At 32.5% G+C, this 25,113-nt stretch overlaps 1 protein-coding gene across 7 annotated transcripts; it reads right to left on the bottom strand.

Annotated features, from left to right (window-relative positions):
* Positions 1 to 275: 275 nt before the first annotated feature.
* On the bottom strand, positions 276 to 18,844 carry LOC149770757 (uncharacterized). Of its 7 annotated transcripts, none has more exons than XM_089949150.1 (12): positions 18,355 to 18,844; positions 13,635 to 13,949; positions 12,104 to 12,406; positions 10,892 to 10,969; positions 10,456 to 10,530; positions 10,082 to 10,156; positions 8,622 to 8,744; positions 7,806 to 7,836; positions 7,055 to 7,182; positions 6,200 to 6,236; positions 4,095 to 4,176; positions 276 to 2,757 (listed from the first exon to the last, which is right to left on the bottom strand). In XM_089949150.1, the coding sequence occupies exons 1-12, from the start codon at positions 18,419 to 18,421 to the stop codon at positions 2,752 to 2,754; spliced, it is 1,320 nt and encodes a 439-aa protein (XP_089805276.1). In that variant the 5' UTR covers positions 18,422 to 18,844; the 3' UTR covers positions 276 to 2,751. The 7 variants fall into 7 exon arrangements, with proteins under 7 accessions (XP_089805276.1, XP_089805278.1, XP_089805275.1 ...); XM_089949152.1 differs by having other exon boundaries at positions 18,548 to 18,844; XM_089949149.1 differs by lacking the exon at positions 18,355 to 18,844 and adding an exon at positions 16,016 to 16,524.
* Positions 18,845 to 25,113: the final 6,269 nt, after the last annotated feature.

The raw sequence follows: 25,113 nt of genomic DNA, 5'->3' as shown, positions 1-25,113 counted from the left end.
AATGGTGTAATATCACAGAAAATACTATTTGTACCAAATATGTTATACATGTCATATTTTGTATGATATTCGGAGCTTCTTAAAAATATATATATATATATATATATATATATATATATATATATATATATATATATATATATATATATATATATGTATATAGTTAATGCAGGATGTAAATTTTCTGATATATGTGTGTGTGTGTGTGTGTGTGTGTGTGTCTTAATGGTCAAGCATGTGTAATACGTTATGATGAATATGTTTTGCAAGAAAGCTCGAAGTGTATGACTTTTATCTGTTCTCCAGTGATCGATCCCAATTACAACACATTTAATGACTTGTAAAGAATAGCATGGGTAAATCAAATAGAACAATTCTTTTGACACGGCACAGCAGTAATATCCGGAATCGACGTTTATGAGCAATAACAATTGATTTAGAAAGATGTAGACTGAAGTTGACATCTGATACTAGTTCATGTTGTTCACAAGAGAATCCTTGTTTGCATGAAGTATTACGGGAAACATCTCGGTGATATTGTCAATAGATTGTTTACAGGTATACCAAAAGCCCTGACCTAACACACTGCACAACTTGCTAAACTGTTGTGGACATAACGCAAAAGGTTTTAGATAAAACTGGTAATGTGTTTTTAGAATCTATGGCAAACTTCAAAGAAGTACCCGATACTGTGTTTTGACATGGAAGTACCTGTGACTATAGGTAGAAGAAAAATAGATTTCAATATTATTAATACACATATTCGTTACTTAATCAAGATGAACAAAAATAATTACCAGTACATTGAACGAATCGGTATTGTCTTCCATACGTACGTCTTAACGAGAGAAAATGATTCTCAAAGAGAGTCATAATTTGCCTAATCATATAATAAGGGTCGAGCATATATATTTAATTAAAGGAATTTTCTAATCCGAACCACATTCGCATGTAATTTGTTTTAGATATATATGTGTTATATTAACCAGGTTTAACTTGCACAATGACTAAGAAGCATCTAGCTGATTAATTGTAATATCTATGTACAAGGAAGGCTGTTCCGATTTATTCTCAGGACCAACGCAACAGGTAAATTAGTCTCTTAGCCTTAATTATCGTGCATCTAACAGTTTATTGATATCATTAGAGACTGCCTGATGTTTCTTTTAATCTTAAACAAGGCCATACTTTTCCCATCTTTTTAAATACTATCATAATCTACTTGTAATAACTGAATCTACTGATACTCATGTAGTAGCATTTTCTAAACAAAAATATGAGCAAAAAATAGTTTCAACGGAATATAAATAAACAAATGCATATCAGAATATTATATAGAAAATAAATGTCAGAATATTCATTTTAAAACAGAAGATATTATTCGAATTTAACAGCCTGAATTTTGTAAAAGCCATAAAGATTAATTTTAGTTAAACAGGTGCTATATAATGCAAAGCGCTTTCTATCGTGTTGTTTGTGTTTAGAAAATCTTTTTTAAAAATATAACCATCTATCCTAAACCACGAGAACATTATATCCTTGAAGACTGTTAAACCATTGATAATTATACGTACTTATACGTACATGGCCACCAACGACGTTCCATATACATCGATAGCGATAATTGGATGCAATTAAACAGAATGCTATTAAAACATATGTTAAGAAAGTTAACAGAACTATAAAACAGTAGGACCATCCTAAGCATTATCTGAATTTACATAGTTTATATTTTTTATATGTGTTGTCAAAATATTTTTTTTTAAATTTTAACTGCTGGTACAGTTTAAAGGTATGAGCAAAAGATTCTCACAGTCAACTTTTGCAACATAATCGTTGCTGGGATCGAGTCGTCCTTATACTGGAAGACTAAAGTCCACTGTATTCTTCTGAATCAATAAATTACGAAATAGAAAACAACATATTGTACTAAAGCAAAGAGATATATATTCAGCAAGAAAGTTGGCTTTGTACCACTGAGTCGTTCCGTATAGCATTCAGAGGTAAATTTTGTACATACACATTTTCGGTGCGCGTGATGGCCCATTTCTGTTTATTGCTTCAAGCTTGCAGAATTCTACTCCACTGTACAAGCGAACTTTTTCGAGTATTTTTAGAGGTCTATAAGGAACAATAGATGTAGTTGCAATTCATATTTAGAATCCCCGACACAAAAGGCACATATAGAAAAAGGAAATGGTTTGTTCAGTATCACAGCAGAATCTGCTGAATCAAAAAGTAATATAACAAAAGCCGTAAATGTATTAAAACACTGGTATTATAGCCAATGTAACAAACTTGAAATAAGGTATTAACTTGTTCATGCTTAAAGACTGATGTCCTGTTTATGTGACAATTATCGGTCTATGTACTTATATACATTTTCTTACCAAGCTTCGATACACTCTGAACACAAACCAATCAAGCGGTAGTATAAAGATATCAAAGAACCTTTGCTCACTGTTGTTACATGAAACGAATCTGAAAGAAAACCATGCTACTGCCATTGGTACTAAACTTCAAAATGTATTTAGCTAATTTACATAAAACCTTTTGAAAGCCATCCATATAAATGAAATATAAATCAATATAATATAGGTAATGAGATATATAACAAATATCGTCTTCCTATTTGCTTCTAGAAGTTAGAGACAATTTAACGTCGACGAATAACAAGTATATCAACGGTTAGAAGTGTCCTTCTCCATGTGTAATGTATGGTAGTACAGTCATACTTCCTGCATCGTCTGTTCAGGTCTGAAATTTGCAAGAAATATAATTGAAACAAACGATTTGTCCACATAATTGGTTTTTATTCAAAACGATTTGCAGCATTTTAATTAAAATCGAAGTGAAAGTGGTTTAAATGCTGACTTTAAATCCAATCTATGCAACAAAATAGTCACGTAACAATTCCTACAATATTTTAAGAAAATACACTTTTTATAAGATGCATAGCGACGCAGTAATCCAGTTTATTCAATATCCAATGTTTGAAAAATAGTACAGACGTTAATCAATTCTACCACACCGACATCTATTTATGCATTTAATATTGATGACTGATTCAGATAGTTGTCAAATCAAATTTAGCCAACAAAATTGCAAGTAGATGATGTAAGTTGGATTATACATCCAGATGTGTAAGTTTACTTAAGCAGTGTAAATTAATATACGTGCAAATCATAATAGTATGATGCAGTTCAACGAACTAAATTGAAATATTTTTCTATTATCAGAAGTTAGAATAGAACAGGATCTACAACAACTTGTCAATTGTAATATAATAATATTGTTATGATGCAATACAAGGATTCGGATTATCATTGTGTATTAAATATAACATAATGAATGAACTTGCAATAAATTATATATTCTTGCAGTGAAAAACTAGTTTAAGAAGTTCACAAACGAAGTCTACGGGAATGATAAGTCCGAGTATTTGTCCACTTTTAGGTTCTAGCAAATCAATATCATGGGTTCTTGGCAGAATACACAGGGATCCATTTATATAAATCAGAACCGAATATACCCAACTATAATTCAGATTATTTGTTATGACAAAGACGTATCCACATAGTTTTCTTACGAACAGTTAAATATCACTCCCGCTTCAGTATCAATTATGTTAATATATATGCTCTCTAAAAACGCTCGTCAACATACCCAAGTTCATTTCCTTTGTCAAGATATATTAGGACCTCAAACTTATACAAAGAAAGAAAGAACGGAAACAGGTTCTGATGAAATTGTGCTTTAAGACGGAATTTCTTTTATGAACATGTAGATGTTCATCCAAGATCAGATTTTTTATTAATGAAAACAGAAAATATCACAAAGACAGTTCTACAATTATATTCCACATCAAGTGTAATCATCTTTCAACTTCTGTTCATGTATTATGTAGTACCTGTAAGTAAATTTTGTCGACAGGAACATATGGTGAGGTGAATGGATAAATCGCTAAATAAGTCATCACATTTGATCTTATGGCAATAAGATGAACATTCCTGCTATCACCACTTTATAAGATAACAACAAAAAATATTATTATTACTTCACTAATTCAACCGTGTGGTGAATATATTTCATACCTCAGTGGTGTGTTCTGGTGTTAAAGAACTGTACATATTATTTCCTTGATTTTCACATGGACGAAGCGTTTCATAGCTGTTGCTGAAATGAAAAATCTTTCTAGGTATGTGTTTGCTTCACTGTCTTTCAGTCGCTATACAATAATGACTGCAATTACCCACCAATGTGAGTTTTTACTTAAAATGGCGAATAACGTTGACAAAAGCATTTGTGTAACAAATTATCAAATTATATCACTTGTTTCCATACTGTAATTAAAATTATGACTTCCTATGTGGAAGATGGTATGGCTTAATGCCAGAGAAACCGCATCAGTAACTAAACACAACTTAACATAATAAATACATAAATTCAGAGTCGACTGGTTCATTGTATACAACTAATTTTGAAGTCGATATTGACATAATTTAGGGATAAAGACATTGCAAATAAAAGTGGAAGCATATAGCCGACACCATTATTTTAAACAGGAATTATTCAATTAAATTAAAGCAATATTTTGATAATCAACCATCAGTTTGATCATTTGTAAGAATGGGATACAAGGCCGAAGCTAGCATTTTTAATGAAAAACATCTTGTGGCCTGCATTTATTATTATCAGACGTTTAAGATGCTAGACCTACCCTGTATAGTTTACTAATAAGAATGTTAATTTTTAACGTCAGTGACTAGGTGAGAACATTATACAACAAGATGACGAGAATAACTATACCTCTTGCTCCTTTGTTATACTTTATTGCAACAAATGCTTTTTTATGTTACAATCAGAGACCGTTCTACACTTTAGTTTTTTTAAATTTTACTACTAATCAAGTTAGAATTTTTACTGCAGATATGTGGGAGCATTCAAGCTACTACTGAATGACAAATCTCAGTTAGTGTTACATATTATTTCTCAAGTTATTATGAATCCTTTATTTTTTATTATATTGTATCTGAATTGCAAATTTATGTACATAGACTTGTCACTCAAATAATTTTCCGTGTCTGAAATCCTTCATTTGTAACACGGTTCCACCACTCATCTAGTAAATCATTCTTTGACAGCATATATGCATGTACCAACCCACCCAAATAACCACCCATCTATCAATCGTTCATACAAGCTAACGAAGCACCAGCGTGAGCATGGCATCACGCCCGAGTTTCCTCTATTTCCAAAGACCTCAAGACGACAGTTGTTAAAATCTAAATTGTTCTAAACCGCTTGAATACTACACATAATACGATCCTGATTACCTAATGACCACAAATCACGAAACTTTGATTTTACACTTGCATATTTTTGTTTTGTGTTACACTTGTAATGTTTATTAGTAAGCTGTTCCAAGGGAAATATTAGTATTTCACTCCATGAAATACAAATATCCAACACAAAAGGTGTTTTTAATTTAAATTACTATATATATAAATAAATAAATAAATAAATAAATATATATATATATATATATATATATATATATATATATATATATATATATATATATATATATATATATATATATATATATATATATATATATATATATATATATAACTGTAAATATAATCTCATATGATAAGAATGACGGATGGATCTCTTTTATGAATGTAATACATGATGTTAAAAGCATGTATTTTATGTATTTTATGAAATCTGCTCTTATCAACAATTACGTCCAAGTTACGCCTCAATGCAACAAATATTCATTAGAATCTAACAACGTTAGATTAGAATCTAACAACGTTATAAAGGTTATAGACGGGGATTTAAACACAAACTATACATACCCTAAGTTTAATCCATGATGGCAAAAACATGTATTTTATGAAATCTGCTCTTATCAACAATTACGTCCAAGTTACGCCTCAATGCAACAAATATTTATTAGAATCTAACAAAGTTATAAAGGTCACAGACGGGGACTTAAACACAAACTGTGCATACCCTAAGTTTATTACACATCGATCAATCCCTCCATCTATCCATCCATCCATCCATGCGTCCATCCATAAATATATATATATATATATATATATATATATATATATATATATATATATATATATATATATATATATATATATATATATATATATATATATATATATATATATATTACCCTGGATTGTTGTATTCTGTCTGTTCCGGTTCAATACCTATAAAATTGATGATATAAATACTAATAATAATGCAAAACCAGTAACTATTTAAATAATAAGCTCCAGTGGGAAAACAGTGTGCACCAATGGCAGTAAACTTATCAGCCATACAATTTATTATGCAAAAATATTTATTTTTGGTTATTGATAAATTGTCGGTATCCTTATTCCCATATTTGCCATTATATTGATGTTTTGATACATATAAAATGGCACAAAATCTCAGGCTAGAAAGGTGTACAAAAATATTTACTAAACAATGTGTTTCAGAAATGACTAAAAATGTAATGGTTTTCGCTTTTTTTAATTTGATATAAGTGTGCTTTTCGTTGAAATCCTGGAAAGGTGAACATGTATTCATCGACTGCAAAACAGCGATCGATTTGGGGAGCGGCAAGTTCTAGAAACTCTTCAAAGTTATACCTCCCGTAATTCTGTTTTCAAGATTTGTCTAATGCCTGTTAAGTCGTTTAACAAACATAAAGACACTACGAATGATCCAGAGAATCAAATTTACCAGCAGCAGAGTGGGTGAGCAGAACAATTACTGGAAGGTCCATTTTTGAAACATAAAGCTTCATATGGAAACGAAATAAATAATGCTAATAAAGTCAAATCGAAGAATATAATGCCCGAGAGTTTCTCTAGTTGGGTTAGTTTATTTTGTTACTCTGTCATATGTGGGTTTTTTTTAAATTGACCTTCCATCAAGGTCATATACATATATATGTAACCACCCTCTCTGCAGCTTTATCTTCTAGATAATTTATATGCAATTTTAGTTTATATACAGAAAGATAAAGAGACATATTTACCTGTAGGTTCTAAATATACACTCAAGTCGATACTATTGCTATGCAGTTCCTCATATTCTCTTTCATCCACACCTCCCCTATGGGCAGTGTCACAAGAAATTATGCTCATCCTTATATCTCGTTCAGAGCTAATCGCCATCAAAAGAAATGGAAGCGGTTAATTTCAAATATAAATAGATGTACGATAATAATAGCCTATAACAGTATATAAATAATCTTTATCATAGGAAAATATAAACTCCAGCGACGTTTGGTATTGACAATATTGACAAGGATATTTTTCCTGTAGGTTCGAAATATACACTCAGTTCGATCCTATTACTGTGCAGTTTCTCATATTCCCTTTCATCCACATCTCGTATTTGGACAGTGTTGAAAGAAACTGCGCTAACCCTTAAATCGCGTTCAGAGCTCATCGCCATCAAAGGAAATGGAAGTGGTTGATTTCAAATGTAAATAGCTGTACGAAAATAGTAAGCTATAACAGTATATAAATACTCCATATCACAGGACTATATAAAACTACAGCAACGTTTGGTATTGACAATATTGACAACGACATATTGACAGAAAAGAATATATTCAAATCATCTAATTGCTGATTATGTCCACATTTATTCACAAAATCTTTTCTATGTTGTAGCTTGCAAGCCGACTAATAATATTCCATGCATACATACTAAGTAGACAGGTATTTAAATATGAAAAAAACACACACAAGCACACGAACACACACAGATATATATCTTACCATATGACTTTTTCCTCTCTTTGCCTTTTTCCTGCAATATGTTGAATAAACATTGATGACTATTCGAATGCCAACTTGTGACGAAGCTATTGCAAATAAGACAGATGTTTGAAACGAAGAATTTCTCATGCCCGTTGTTTTATCAAATTAGCTTATTGATTGTGTCATTTACCAGCGAACAAATATGGGTCACTATCTATTCCGAATATGTGTTTTGTACTTAAAAGTGTCCCTGCAATTTAAGACTAGATCAATCCTGCAGACTAATACGATATCTCTATGAGATCTGATCAGCCGGTCCATTAACAACATCAATTAAATTGCTGATTTCCTACTGTCGACGTTGCCTGAAGCCCCACTAGACTTGCGCGAGTCCTCCTCTATCAGTGTCTGAAGTTCTAGATTATTAAGCAATATATTTATATATACCATTTCTAAACTGCGAATTTATTATGTTCATGGGCGCGAAAGGTCTAGGTGCAAAACGAAACATTCCTCTTCTTGGTAATGTATTCACAGTTTGTGCAGGATCGTATCCGGATATTCCATGGTAACGTCTTCTACAGGACGAAATGAATGTAGACTATAAGGTCATTTGACAAGAAATATAAGACACAAGTCAAAGTAGCGCTTTATTCCAGTTTGCTTAAGTCTGATGATGAATTCAAATAGGCTTTATGTTGAGGTGATTTCAGATGAGTGTTTTCTAATTCATTTTACTTAATGTTGTCCCCTTTACATTCAGCTGTCATCAATCGTTCCCTCTATATATTTTGATCAAAGTTTATTAACGCATGGGAAAATGAATTCACTCACCTAGTCCTGTAAGACGAAACTGGAAACCTCCTCTTCTCCATATTATAAGTAACGTAATGGCAAATGAAAACGGAACAGTCAATGCCCCTCCAACACCAGCAAATAATAGTTTCACCAAAATCTCTGTCAGTAGTATACAAAACGTATCTTAGCAAAATAGCATATCCTCTCACCAAAATTAATTTCTTCTATCTACCCAAAACTAATTTTGAAAACTTCTCAGCCAGTCTACTCACAAAACATGATAACAATTACTCAATAAATAACCTCCGATTTACCTAAAGAAGTTTTGCATATGTCTATAGAAACGGAAAACGCATCCTGATATCTGATGTAGAAAGCTGCTTCCGTTTGAGGCTAAAATTTGGATTCTTGATGCATAAGACTGCGTAAAAATGAAATCAATAACATGCAATTTTCATTCAATATCATATATGGAAGGTGATGCTTAAATTATGTTTCATTTCATAAAATGAGTAATTGCCGGACCATAGGCGCCTGCAACATAGGAAAAGGAGGGTCATGTGACCCCCGGAAATCATACATATATATTCCGACAAGTTAATCATGCAAAATAAGCTGAAAATATGTCACAAGTTTCAGTTCAAAACGCTAGTAAATAACAGCTTCAATTTCAGACTGCTTACTATACTAACACTCCAGGCCGTGACCAATTGACCCCCCTACAAAATGTAATGATACTCCCTGCAAAAGATCCTGTGGGTTCCCATTCGCAGGACAACGTTGTGTAGCAGGAACAGCAGTGATTATCATGCATGCAATGTAAATTAACTATATTGGATTTACTAAGGGAAGTTATCGAATTTTTCCAAGTAATATGTAAAATAAAAATAATAAAAAATTTCCACCTCAGGCATCTGTATGGCTGAATCAATCAACTAATATGTTTGTCTAAAACTGACCAATTGTATTATTTATAAAGACTATGTATGTTAATAAATCCGTAGCCAAATATGACGGGCAGAATTCAAAACATACAATGTGACAGGTACCCAATTATATTTCATGTACACTTTATATATATTCAACTGGTATATTAGATACGAAAAGTATCAATCAAGAAATTAGAAAAAAATGCACTTTTTTACACTTTATGACTGGGAATTTTACATGTCTCAAATTGAAAATTTAGCTATCAAGTTGCTCAGGGTAATCATAATGCAGTGGATGATCATATAGATAATTTAAAAGATAAAAGTTTATCTTAAAGGTTACAACATATCAACCATTATAATGAATACATAAATGATCATGTTTGAAAAATACGCAATAAAGGTCTTCGTTATTTTAAGTGCATTAAATTTTGCCCGTTTTGAGTTCTTTCTATATCTATATTTGATTAACTGTTTGTCTTAAGTCGTTATTTTCTTTTCTTTAAATGCACAGTTAGAAAAACAAATATTCAAGACACTAATTTTCTTTATAACTTCAATAATTACCATTTTCTTTTGTATTTGACGTAGACGGTACAGTGACATACTCTTTTGTAGTTTCCAGGTTTGATGAGCTGGTGCCTTCAAAGCGAAAATAAAATTAAAGAATTATACGGATGGGGAAAAACGAATTCCTGAAAGATTCACTCTAACTCGGGTCATTATCACATTTATCACGTCCAGAAAAGCGTTAAAATAAACCTTATCTAAAAGGTTACAACATATCAACCATTATAATGAATACATAAATGATCATGTTTGAAAAATACGCAATAAAGGTCTTCGTTATTTTAAGTGCATTAAATTTTGCCCGTTTTGAGTTCTTTCAATATCTATATCTGTTTAACTGTTTGTCTTAAGTCGTTGTTTTCTTTTCTTACCATTTTCTTTTGCATTTGACGTAGACGGAACAGTGACATACTCCTTTTTAGTTTCCAGGTTTGATGAGCTGGTGCCTTCAAAGCAAAAATAAAATTAAAGAATTATACTGATGGGGAAAAACGAATTCTTGAAAGATTCACTCTAACTCGGGTCATTATCACATTTATCACGTCCAGAAAGGCGTTAAAATAAACCTTATCTTAAAGGTTACAACATATCAACCATTATAATGAATACATAAATGATCATGTTTGAAAAATACGCAATGAAAGTCTTCGTTATTTTAAGTGCATTAAATTCTGCCCGTTTTGAGTTCTTTCTATATCTATATTTGTTTAACTGTTTGTCTTAAGTCGTTATTTTCTTTTCTTTCAATGCACAGTTAGAAAAACAAATATTCAAGACACTAATTTTCTTTATAACTTCAATAATTACCATTTTCTTTTGCATTTGACGTAGACGGTACAGTGACATACTCTTTTTTAGTTTCCAGGTTTGATGAGCTGGTGCCTTCTAAGCGAAAATAAAATTAAAGAATTATACGGATGGGGAAAAACGAATTCCTGAAAGATTCACTCTAACTCGGGTCATTATCACATTTATCACAACCAGAAAAGCGTTAAAATAAAAAAAAAATTTGTTGTTCACACAAGCTTATTGTTCCCTTTATCTTTTTGTTTGGTTATTTATTTTTTACCGGTAACATCTCAGTTGTTGAAAAAAATAAGAATCTCTAAATCAAATTTTAAAATAATTTAGTTTGCAAGAAAAAAACCTAAATGACCTTTGCCTTTGATTTTTTCATAGGATTATAATCCTTACGTGATTCAGATTTGACTGCATGTAATAATCAAGACAGTTCGTTTTTAACTTTTTCTTTGGAAAACGGGTGATGGTGGAAGTAATTTTAATCGAACTGTTTTTAAGGTGAAGAAATGTACCCCAACCCATCGCATATTTGCCAATCATAAGAGAATTTAAAGAATAAAAGAGAATACTGCAAATAGACTTACTTCTTATTGTACAAATTAAATAACATAGCACTTAGTATAGATGCAACACATCTGAAACGATCCTACTTTGTTTAAAATAACTTAATTAATAGGCAGTCAAGTATACATCACATAAGGGACATAATGCTATGAAAAAGCCAAGGCAAAACTCATTGATTTTTGCTTAACAATTAAATGATCTCTTTCAATAGCTAAAAAAATACCTGTAGAAAAATACATAACCAAATAAAACGATAAAGAGACCAATATACGCGAATACAAAATTAAAACTAGATACTACATATACCAATTGGTTATGAGCCGGACACTAATAAATTTATAGAATGTACTCAAATATTTCAAATAGCTTCTTCCTCTGCAAGAGACTGATTTAATATCTTTCTTATCTCTTAACTTTGAACAATAGATCTCTTTAATTATTTATTTATTTACATATTTACTCACTAAATATGAAATACCCAACAAACAAATTAAAATATTGTTATCATGTCGTTAATCTCTTATAATAATTAACACTTTACACATTTTACCACTACAATTGTCATGGAAAATGTATCAGATGATTTTGTACTATGTGATATTCTACGAGCAAAGAGTTAATACGTGGTTCATTTAAATTGCAAAACAAATTTACCTTGAATGACGAGATCTATTGAATCCAAAAGGAATCCATTGTCATCCCAGGCAACATACGTGCCGTCGTCAAGCCATGATACCTCTTCAAACGTTAAAGAAAAACTGTTTTCATTCAATACACAGCTCTCTATTCGACTCACAAACGAATACACTGAACATTTTCCTTGTTTTACGTCATAGATTGTAATAGGAAAAGGTGTAAGCGTGATCATCTCAATTTTAATCGAAGATATATTCGTTTTATTACACATAAACTGAACAATCAACGATGATGCACCGTCTTGTACACGTAGCACTGTACCTAAAACATAAAATTCAAGGTATTATAACAACTGATATGTGAAAACGAATATTTATTTTAACAGAAATAAGAGTGACAGCCTGTAAAAGATTTCAAAGATCTGTTGACTTTAACATTGTCGTATTCTGAATCTTATATGTCTCTTATCGTTCTGATTGGGTGAATGACCATTATGATACTCTGGTTTAGGGTTGTTTGTAAACAATTTGTATTATTGTTTAACCAAGCAATACCTAACTTATTGGGGTCCTTTCCTAAAATGCCCCTACAATGACAAAAACATGAGTATACATAAATTGTATGTCACAATTGCATAGGAAAAAAGACCTAACATTTCAACGCAAAATATAATACAAGCAATTTCAATGAAAAACGAAATACACATATGATTGTATAATTAAGTGAATTAACATGTATTATAAATAAGAGAGATGGGTAGGGGAACAAGACATTTCACTAGTTATAGCCACTACTGTCATTGTGTATAATTGATAAATTTAGTATGTAGAATGTAAATATTTCAGAGCATTTAGGAATATTGCACAATTTGTTCTCTGTCACATCTCAATTTAAAACTATGAAGCGTACAAAAGGAGTAAGCTGAAAGATTCAATGAAAAGGCTGCGTTCTCTGACGAGTATATAAGGATCAACAGCAAAGGAGTGTTCCATATCTTCTTTATCATGAATATCAACTTGCATTTGAGCAGAGAACATAACATTATCGAATCAGCAAGTTGTAATAGGATCCATTATCATCAGGTTCGTTACCACTCCTGTAATCCGCTTTGTCGGAAGTCAATGGGTACTAGCATCCGTTTGAACATTAAACTTGTTAGGTTCTGTCGATTCAGCTGTAAACGAGTCCATGGTCTTCTAGATTTATATGGTCATTTCATCTCCATTAGGCAGGTGAAAATAGGCGATGAACTTTTCCTTTAAAGAAACGATTTTTGGTACAATTTACTTTTCTTAGCAATGAATATGTTTTAGTCCTTTGAAATGGGACTGTACTTGATTTAAATGTGTACTTACCATTCAAGAGGTGATGAAACAGTGGGATAGGCAGCATGGATCAAACGGAGCGAGAGCGGGACTTCCATTAGGACATGATAATCTTTATCCCATGAGTCTTTGGTGCATCAATCAAAATTAATCACAAGATAGTTTTAAAACTGATGGCGCCCCTGTTCTGGCTACCTTGCATGCAAGATAATAAGAAAACTTACGTGGGACAATAATGCTTTTCTTTCCTTTCTCAACAGAACCATCCACTGTAGAGACTGTATAATTTCCACTGTCCATAAAATTGACATTTAATAAGAGAAAACTGAGAGTACCATTGTTCATCATTGTTATACGGCCAGTGTAATTTCTGTTAATAGATATTTGTTCAGTGAGATTCCTCCTTGAGTCATAGAAAATTACATTATTGACATGTAGCTTACTGGTGCAGCCAAAGAACGTTATTTCTAATCTTTGTTTTCCATTCATTTGAAGTAAGGTCACATTTTCTCCCTTAGCATATATCTCAGGTCTCCATTCTGCAAAAATCATCATTTGAAATTTGATTAAAAGGTGATATTGACATTTCGATTGCTTTATTGAAAATCAGAAGTTATAGCTTTTAGAAGCACGAACATTTATATCCATCCATCCATCCATTCCTTCATATGTTCTGGAAATGTTATGACTCTACAAGAATTAATTCCCTCTTTTGAGTTTTTTATTTTCTTAAATCTACTTAAGTTCAGAGCAAAATATATATTCCATACTTCTTCAATATTAAATGTTTTCATTTTTACTTCAGTCTATCTATCTATCTATCTATCTATATATATATATATATATATATATATATATATATATATATATATATATATATATATATATATATATATATATCACATACTTTATAAAAAAAACATGGCTTTTAAAGAGGTGATATAAAACAATTTCTTATACCAATGCTATTGTTATATCAAATTGCGATTCCCCCCATGGCTCATACATACGTAACTAGAAACATTGTTTCAAAATTAAGTTATATTTCAACAGCTAGCGATTGCTTCTATATTCTAAACATCTCTGATGAATATCCCTTGATTAATCATTAGCGTTGTAATACAATGACGATAACAAATATTAATAATGAATTGAACATGCTACACAAGGTCAGCGAAATTCTCTCTCTCTCTCTCTCTCTCTCTCTGCCTGTGGGGCCCTCCTCGCAAATTATCTCTTAATACGTTGTATCAATATTATTTTGATCCGTTGTCGTGGGGACCATAGGACGGTGACAACTCTGCCTATTTGGTAATCCGGCACTGGTCTGTGGAATGAGAGAGAAAAAGAAAACTGAATTTGCACACCTAGAAGAACCTGGTCTTCGTAACTGTTAGGTGTGCAAGCCCCGTGAGATTTTGCTAGAGTGTTCACAATAGCAATTACACAACGATGCAACAGCCTGGCGAGATCATAAGATAAATATATGGGTTAGGAGGAGGAACGTACTGTAGAATATGCTTACTGCTTTGTTTATTTTTAAGAAACATTGGGATGGGCATTGAACAAATTCGCTTATAAAAAAGTCTACCCAACCGCACCACCACATCTCTCTCTCTCTCTCTCTCTCTCTCTCTCTGTGACAGAAACAACTGCATGGTAGATTAATTAACTCATAATAACCACTTAAATCAACTGAAAATAATATAACTGCTTGAAATACCTCTTGCGGCTTATTTTATATTTCACATCCGTTTTATTAAGCTAGCCGGAATGTGAATATCTGCGAGTTCAATGTTCAAGAAGCTTATCATACTGTATTTGTAGTTCTCTACTTTCTTCATTTAAACCATATTTCAGGTTTAAATCATTAGAGTGTCTTATATTTATTTAATCAATACAAATAAAAGTAGAAGTTGAAATGAAAGAAGTAACTTTTCAATTTGCAATTACTCACAAAAAGGAAAGAACCACATTTTGTGGCAGGGGCCCCGAGTGGCCGAGTGGTCTAAAGCGCTCTCCGTTACGGATCACTGCCATCTCACCTCTGTCTGCGTGGGTATGTGAGAAAGCTTTCCAGTAGCTTCTCGTGGGTTGGTGGTTCTTTCCGGGGTTTTCCCGGGTTCATCTTCCACCATTAATACTGGCCGCTATGTATAGCCTATAGTGTGCTGAAAAATGACGTTAAACCCTACATCATTAACAACATTTTGTGGCGAACACACTCGACAGTGCTGAGACGAGTTCATTCATTCTGTACGTAATCTTAACTTGTTGGAAATGCAAGTATGTGTATTTATATATGATATAAATAAAATACATGTATAGTATGAACTCTGTATATTTGATATACCACTAGTTGTATGAATTTTTCATTAAAAGAAAGTTCGTGGTATATCAGTGATACAGTATAGACTATAATGCGCGCGTTATAGTTATCATAGTTATCATTGTCAATCGTAAAGAACTGCCGAGGTATTATTTTGTTTTAAACCTTTACATTTGTTAGAACATATAGTGAAGTCTTATTCTCAGTTTATTACGAATTACATAGTAGTTCGTATACTACATTTTAATCATTATGCTACATCAGTTTATTGCTTACCTGTTGTATCATATATTCCAAACAGCATAAGAAAAACGCATATCTTGATTAGAATAGCCATGATTTTGCACCAAGTTGTGGTTCTCCACATTCTAGCAATGTATTCAAAATCTCAAGAAACGTTATATCATGTTAGATTGTAGTCAAGAAGCGTAATTCTATAAGGTATTCATCTGTGGTTCACAGCCTGTGGTGCAGGCAGAATGACGGATGATGCGTTCTAGATAACTCAAATACGTCTTTAGTTCCGCATTAGAATCATAGACTGCAGAGATCTGATGAAAAATCTAATTCTGACACTTTTTTAAAATTAGAGATCACGAACAAACGGTGGTGATAATGAACGTGCATATGCTTGCTATTAATCGACATTTTTTGGAACAGTGTCAAAAGGAACAGAAGTGAATTGTTAACTTCGGCTGTATAAAGAGTGATGACAAAATTGTAGATGGCGATATCCAATATCCGGTATATATATATATACAACGAGATGTTGCTAGGTCTCGTAGTTCTCTGTCTTCACTCTATTATTTAATGCTGTGAAGGAAATAATGAAACAGACCATACATGCGTCATCAAATCATTCTCTAATCGAGGTCTTAGCTCTAGACGGGAGTCTCACATATTTTCAGTTTCAAAATAATGTTAGTTTCTCGCAGTAGAGTATAATCCCTGGAGTTTGTTTTAATAAGGATAAACATTTCACAGAGAGAGAGTCAGAGAGAGACAGAGAGAGAGATTTAATAAAAATGTTTCAGCATACAATGCAACTATAGATATTGGGTGCAACAATAAATTAAGGATATGAAACGATATAATTGTTCGAAATTTATATTTTTAGCATATATTCATGAGTCTGTGAAAGTGTAAGAAGAACGTTGTGACTATTAACATAACACGGGATAATTTTAATTGTCGTTTTTGCTCAAACTGATGTTTTTTTCAAACGCACTTTTGCTGTGAAATTCGTGCAAACTATGTGATTTCTTCTGTATTTTTTGTAGATACATGAACAAAAAGCAATGAGGTCTTTTTGTCTTGTTTGCCTTTGACGATTCTTCCTAAAACGAAGCAATTAATGAATTAAAAAATAAACACCTTTTCTAACAGTGGCATAAATAAGACTATTTATGGATAATTTCGCAGCAATCTTTTCCATGACTTATATGACAGATTTTAACAAACATGTAATGGAGCTCTCTCTCTCTCTCTCTCTCTCTCTCTCTCTCTCTCTCATACTTTTTATAAGGGAAGCTACCTAAATTAATGTTACATAAGTTAATCAATTTAAATAATGATAATTTAATCAAAATCTTCTGACAGAAAAATGTGCATGAGAGGTACATTTTGAAAATAATGTTTTTTTATGATTATTACAGCAAGCAAGGAAATTGTCTATTAATATATGACTTTCATCGTTCTGATTGAATGAATGACCATCATGATACTCTGGTTTGTGGGTTGCTTGTAAACATATTGCATTATTGTTTAACCAAGCAATAAGTAACATATCGAGGTCATTTGCTAAAAAGCCACCAAAATGACAAAAAGATGAGTATACATAAATGTTATGTCAGAATTGCATAGAAGACAGACCAAAAATTTCAACGCAAATATAATACAAGCAATTTCGATGAAAAACAAAATAAACATACATTTGTATAATTAAGTGAATTAACATGTATTATAAATGAGAGAGATGGGTGGGGAACAAAACAGTACACTAGCTATAGGCACTACTGTCATTGTGTATAATTGATCAATTCAGTATGTAGAATGTAAATATTTCAGAGCATTTAGGAATATTACACAATATGTTCTCGGTCATATCTCAATTTAAAACTATCAAGCGTACAAAAGGAGTAAGCTGAAAGATTCAATGAAGGCTGCGTTCTCTGACTAGTATATAAGGACCAACAGCAAAGGAGTGTTCCATATCTTCTTTATCATGAATATCAACTCGCATTTGAGCAGAGAACATAACATTATCGAATCAGCAAGTTGTAATAGGATCCATTATCCTCAGGTTCGTTACCACTAATGAATTCGTCTTTATCGGAAGTCAGTGGGTGGTATCATCCGTTGGACAATTAAACTTGTTAGATTCTGTCGATTCATCTGTAAACGGGACCATGGTCTTGTATATTTATATGGCCATTTCATCTCCAGTAGGAACGAAAAAATACGCGTTGAACGTTTCCTTTAAAAACAAAATTAGTTTTAGTACAAACTACTGAAGTATTAGGATGTGAGAGTGATCAATTATAATTGATTCTATACAATGAATATGTTTTAGTCCGTTGAAACAGGACTGTACTTGATTTAAAATGTGTACCTACCTTTAAGTGGCGACGAAACAGTGGGATAGGCAGCCACTAGCAAACGGTGAGAGAGAGCGACTTCCATTAGGATAGGATTATCTTTATCCCATGAGTTTGGGGTGCATAAATCAAAAGTATTCACATGATAGTTTCAAAACAGTGGGCGCCCCTGTTTTGTCTGCCTTGCATGCAAGATAATAACACAACTTACGTGGGACAAGAATATGTTTTCCCATATCTCCGCAAAGCGTCCACTGTCCATAAAATTGACATTTAATAAGAGAAAACTGAGAGTACCATTGTTCATTTCGATCACTGTTATACGGTCAGTGTAACTTCTGTTAATAGCTATCCCCTCAGTGAGAGTCTTCCTTGAGTCATAGCTCAGTACATTAGTGACATGTAGCTTACTGGTGCAACCAAAGAAGGTTATTTCTAAGTTTAGCTTTCCGTTCATTTGAAGTTTGGTCACATTTTCTTCCTCGCCATATATCTCTGGTTTCCACTCTGCAAATAAGCATCATTTGAAATATGATTAAAAAGTTATAATGACATTTCGATTGCTTTATTGAAAATCAGAAGTGACAGGTTTTAGAAGCACGAATATTTATATCCATTCATCCATTTCTTCATATGTTCTGGAAATGTTATAAATCTGCAAACATTAATTTCCTCTTTAAAGTTTTTGTATTTTCTTCAATCTACTTAAGTTCATTTCTAAAAAAAATATATTCCATATTTCTTCAATGTTAAATGTTTTTATGTTTAACTTCAGTCTATCTGTATCAGATGAGTCAAACAACAATTATATAGATATCTATACACCACATACTTTACAAATAGCATGGCTTTTAAAGTGGTGGTATCAAGCAATGTGTCATACCAATGATATTGTTCTCTCAAATTGTAATCCCCCCATGGCGCATACATACGCAATTAAAACCATTGTTTACAAATTAGGTTATGTTTCAACAGCAAGCGATCGCGTCCATATTCTATACATCTCTGATGAATTTTCCTTGATTACTCATTACCGTTTTAATACAATAACGACAAAAAAAAATATTAATCACTTGAACATGCTACACAAGTTCAGCGGAATTCTCTCTCTCTCTCTCTCTCTCTCTCTCTCTCTCTGTGTCTCATACATAAGATATAGATAATACGTAAAGGTCTGTAGTGTGAGAGAGATATACAAAAAGACTGAATTTGCACACCTAGAAGAACCTGGTCTTCGTAACTGTCAGTTATACACGCTCCGTTAATATTTAATAAAGTGTTCAAAATATAAATGATACAAAGTTGCAACAACCTGGCAAGATTAAGTGATAAACGTATGGGTTAGGAGGAGGAAACATTCTATAATATGTTTAATGCTTTGTTTATTTTTATTAAGAAACATTGGGATGGGCATTGAACAAATTCGTTTATGAAGTCTCCCCACTTAAATCAACTGAAAATAAATATAAATGTTTGAATTTCCTCTTGCGGGTGATTTTATATTTCACATCCGTTTTATTAAGCTAGCCGGAATGTGAAAGGCGGCGATTTTAATGTTCAAGAAGCTTACCACGCTGTATTTGTAGTCCTCTACTTTCTTTCTTCAGGTTTAAATCGTTAGAGAGTCGTATATTTATTTAATCAATAAAAATAAAAGTAGTAGTTAAAATGAAAGAAGTAACTTTTCAATTTGCAACGGAGATTGCGATTACTCGCAAAAAGTAAAGAACTACATTTCATGGCTGACAGACTCGACAGGGCTGTAAAGAGTTTATTGCTTCTGGGTAGTCTTAAATTGTTGGAAATGCAAGTATGTGTATTTGTATACAATATCAATAAAATCTATGTAAAGTGTGAACTCTGTATTCTTGACATACCACTAGTTGTATGAATGTTTCAGAAAGTTCGTGGTATATTAGTGACAGTATAGACTGTAATGTGTGTGTATCAATCTCTCTCTCTCTCTCTCTCTCTCTCTCTCTCTCTCTCTCTCTCTCTATATATATATATATATATATATATATATATATATATATATATATATATATAATATAATTTTTATGTGAATATATGCGATTGATCATGTAACATTGCATGCTGGATCTGACCTTGTCCCTAATCAATATTATTTGATAGGCTCTCTTGATAACTGCTAACTCATGTTCATCTAAAGAGTGTGAGCTCTTTCAGAATCTATATTGCATGAGAAAGTTAGATAAAAGTTGACAATATGGCTGAAATGAAAATATGCTACCTACAATAAATAAAAAGAAAATAAATAAATAAATAAATACTTGAATGTTTTGTGAGATTTTCATTAGAAAAGAACAAAAATGCTCTCTCAGCAGGATATTATAGATGATGTGGACATTGAGAGAAAGTCTCAAAATAGTTTTGATGTTACTCGAGACATGTTAGATAATGAAAATGAGGACAACACCAATTCAAGGCCGGATTTAAACTTATCAGAGATGGATGATATGGGGAAACCGAAGGGAAATCTGAGAAGCATTGAAAATGTCACTGATGCTGATACCAAAGATGATACCAATGATGATGCTCTATTTGTTTCACAGACATCGCAAGCAGAACAAGATTCAGATGTAGACGAAATTAACGAAGGCATATACATGCAAATCAAAACCAAATTTGGAACTCTTAATAGAAGTGCCTTCAATAAAAGATTGAAATCAACACTTGATGTCAAAGGTCTCAGGGATTCTAGGCAAGCTCTCTTTGATCTAGCAAAAAGGAAGAGATATGATTGTCCTGATGGTCGAGTAGTAGAACGTTTACCTCGAACAAATAGTGCTCCTGTGGAGGATAAGTTATCGGAAGATATTTATATTATATTCCATTTCATTGAAGGAGAAAATAATTACAGTGACATGAAAGCATGTATATCTAAATGGGCATTGAAACATAATTCTGAAACAAGATCATCCCAGCGTATAAACTCCATTCGCAGTGATTGTATATCACAAAGTCCGAAAGCTCCGGTCAATGATAGCGCCTTACAAAGAACTGATGAAGATGCTGATAGAATGAGCACAATATTTGCGCAGATAGCGATAATGAATGATAAATTTGAAGAAAAATTCTCCAGATTGGAAAACCAGTCGGGTGATATTATCACACGGACAGAAAATGAGATCCTAAACTTAAAGTCAGACTTAGTGGAAACTACGAAGAAACTCAAAGAGGCGAACTCTCATATAGAACAACTGAAATTAAAGGAAGAAGAACTAATCAATGATAATAGAGGAATGTATTTCCAGATGTCATCAATGGCAACCCGGGAAAATGAGATTAAAGAATTATCTTCTCATGTACATCAACATCTAGATGTGATCATGAAAAAGATTAACTGTATTGAGGGAAAGTTAGACACAATTTGTACAAGACACAAACTTTTATTCAATCAGTCTAACAAAGGAAGTGATAGAAACGTAGACTTGCAAATGAAAGAAAATCATGGAAATAATGAACTATCAGCATACAAGGAGAGTAGACATGTTATCTCTCCATCTATTGATCAAGAAAATGTAGTACATGGACAAAAAGAAATACATAAAGAGCCTGCTAGAGCTCTTCCAGCAAATTTGCCTAGCAATGGTCCCGCTATGTTTACATTGAAAGATTTCCCGCCACTTTCACGGAATGATCGGACTAACATAACGGAAAATGTGAATCATAATCAGCGCACAGAAATAACATCTCACAATGCAAGTACATCAACCTACAATCAGCAAAAGAAATTAAGATATGAAGATAGAGCTAACATAAATATAAATGAAAACATAAATAAAGATCAAATAGGGCACAACAAATCACCAAATGATCAAAGAATGCTTCCGAATGACGAGGAGAGACAAAAAAAAGGAAGATACGTCGTACAGACATATTGAGACAATTATTACCAGACCCAATCAAAGGAATATAGAACCGGATGTGTTTGAACCAGTTGTAAGAAACAAAATAAGACGCATTCTGCTATCAAATGTCAAATCGAGAAAAAATATAGATGTAGTAAGGACAGCTATCGCAACTCAGTGCAAGGAGGAAGGTGTGACAGTAACATTCGTCCGCCTCATAAAGGAACGACCCCATTGGGATGGATCAAATATATATACATTTCGACTAAATGTACTGGATAAAGATTTTGAACTGATGATGAATAATGAATCATTTTGGAGTTCTGGAATAAAATGTAGAGAATGGATAACAAACAGAAAATGGAGAGAAGGCTACTTACTTGATGAAACGCATGAGAATTACAAAATATATTCCTAATGAGCATAGCCATATGACTAGTAATTGCTTCTTAATTATAATTATGATCATTATTTCAACATGGAATGTACGTGGTATAATGTCTAGCACGCAGAAACTAATTGAATTGTTACCAGACACAGATATATTTGTTATCACTGAACATTGGCTTTGTACAAAGAATCTAACGTATTTAGATAAATTACATGATGATTTCAAAGTAGTTGCGCTACCTACTGAAGAGATACAACAATGCTATAGAGGTAGTGGCGGGGTTGCCGTATTTTATAGATCATCACTATGCAAAGCAAGCACCTTACAAAATGAATTCCCAAATATTATGGCGGTGAAATTCTTAGTGAGAAACTTGGAACCTATAATTTGGATTGCAACCTACTTTCCCTCGACAACTAGAACTGATGATGCATCTGACAAATTTTGTGAAAATGTTTCTGATGTGTATGATAGGTATTCTGCTGAAAATATATGCATAATTATAGGCGACATGAATGCAGATCTTGTATGTAAAAATCCATCAAGAAGAGATATTGCTCTCAAAAAAAGAATAAAACAGAGAAACATAGTTGCTACGCTGGTGATAAAACCACATGAACATCACATCACGTATAGATCAAAAGACAAGTCACGAACTCCACACTTGATTATATATTAATACCTGAAATAATTAGAGGTGTTGTAAAAAGACACATAATAAATGACAAAATTGATTTCTTAATATTGGATCACCTACCTATTACAGCGGCACTTGCAAACGATATACTGAAGGAAAATAAAAAGACATGTGTATCTCCAAGAATGAAATGGAACTTGGCAAATCCATTAGAAATGAGCATGTATAAATCTGATGTTAGTGCATTCTTGAATTTCACCTATGAGTGTAAAAAGATAGAAGATATAGAGAAGTATAATGAATTGATAACTAAGAGTGTAATAACTGCATCAGACCGATATATTCCAAAGTCCGAATTCAAATCGCACTTGAAACCATACTGGAAGAAAAATGGGCTTGAAAAATTACATCAGAATATGAGAAAAGCGCGCGTAGAATGGATCAAAGCAGGAAAAATAGAAGCACAGAGTGTAGCATCAAAAGAAGATACAAGGACGCGAAAAGAAAGTTTAGAAAGAAACATAGGCAAGAGGAAAAGGTATATAAAGAGTGCATATTTGAAGAGATAGAAAAGAGTGCAGAAATGGGAATAGACGAATTCTATGCAGTCATACGGGAAAATAGAAAAGATAAATCGGACATTGGTAATATTGCATTTCGAGGAATAGAATCTAATACTTTGGATGAATGTGTCAATCTATGGAAACTACATTTTTCTGAATTAAGTGGTACAACAGATGAGGAACATAATGATTGTGTCAAAATGAAGAATATGTACGAAGAAAGCAAACTAGAGACTGATAACATACAATGTAATAATATTACAGAGGAAGAAGTGTTGCAGCATATCAAGTCTCTAAAAACAAAAAAATCACCAGACATTGATTGCATATCGAATGAACACTTAAAGTATGGTGGAAAATATTTAATCAGACATTTAACTGCCCTTTTTAATTACATGATCCAGTATGAGTATTTACCTAATGTATATAGATGTGGGATGATTATACCGATATACAAACAAAATGGTAAAGATAAAAAGGATCCAGTGAATTATCGTGGTATAACATTGACATCTTGTCTGGGAAAATTGTTTGAAAAAATATTGATGACTAGAATTCAAAAGTATTTAGACAGAATAAGTTTTCCACATCCTTATCAATTTGGATTTCGTAAGGAGGCTGGATCTAACTCCGCTGCTTTTACTCTTCAAGCATGTTTGATGTACTTTAATAATCATAACTCTAATGTATATGCTGTTTTTCTGGATAACGAAAAGGCATTCGATAGACTGTGGCATTGTGGACTATTAAAAAAACTAAAAATATTAGGAATTAATGCAAAAATATGGAGAATAATCGCCCATTCCTACACACAGTCAAGTGCCTGTGTAGCTTGTAGAGGATGTATATCTAACACATTTCCATTACGGAGAGGAGTTGGTCAAGGCGTGTAATGTCGGATTTTTTATTTCTCTTGTACATAAATGACCTATTGAATGAGCTAGTAATGACTAATTGCGGGATAACAGTGAATCAGATGAACATACCTGGCATGCTTTTGGCAGACGACACTACTCTACTAAGCTCTACGCTGAATGGATTGCAAATACTCGTGAATACAGCTTATCAGTATGCACAGAAGTGGAAATTGAAATATAACTCTAACAAGAGTAATTGGATGATATTTAGTAAAAGAAAGGAAGTGTACTCATCAAATGGAATTACTCTGGGATCACAGAATATTCCTAGAGCAAAAAAAGTGAAATATGCAGGAGTTACCTTTTCGCAATCAATGAAAACTATTGATTGTATAATCTATTCCTACGATAAAGCTAAACGTGTAACAAACTCACTATACTCAATTGGATTAAA

The sequence above is a fragment of the Sinohyriopsis cumingii genome, unplaced genomic scaffold (assembly GCF_028554795.1).
Source record: "Sinohyriopsis cumingii isolate HCF-2022 unplaced genomic scaffold, ASM2855479v2 utg002411l, whole genome shotgun sequence".
NCBI classification, from domain to species: domain Eukaryota; kingdom Metazoa; phylum Mollusca; class Bivalvia; order Unionida; family Unionidae; genus Sinohyriopsis; species Sinohyriopsis cumingii.
Note: the sequence above shows the minus strand (reverse complement) of the source record. Positions and strands in the feature narration are given on the sequence as shown.

Coding starts and splice junctions, on each gene's coding strand:
- LOC149770757 (XM_089949149.1), bottom strand. CDS start 16,106: ATGTGGAGAACCACAACTTGGTGCAAAATCATGGCTATTCTAATCAAG. Junction 10,970..12,103: donor AATAGATCTCGTCATTCAAG/GTAAATTTGTTT, acceptor ATTTTCGCTTAG/AAGGCACCAGCTCATCAAAC. Junction 10,531..10,891: donor GTCAAATGCAAAAGAAAATG/GTAATTATTGAA, acceptor TTTGCTTTGAAG/GCACCAGCTCATCAAACCTG.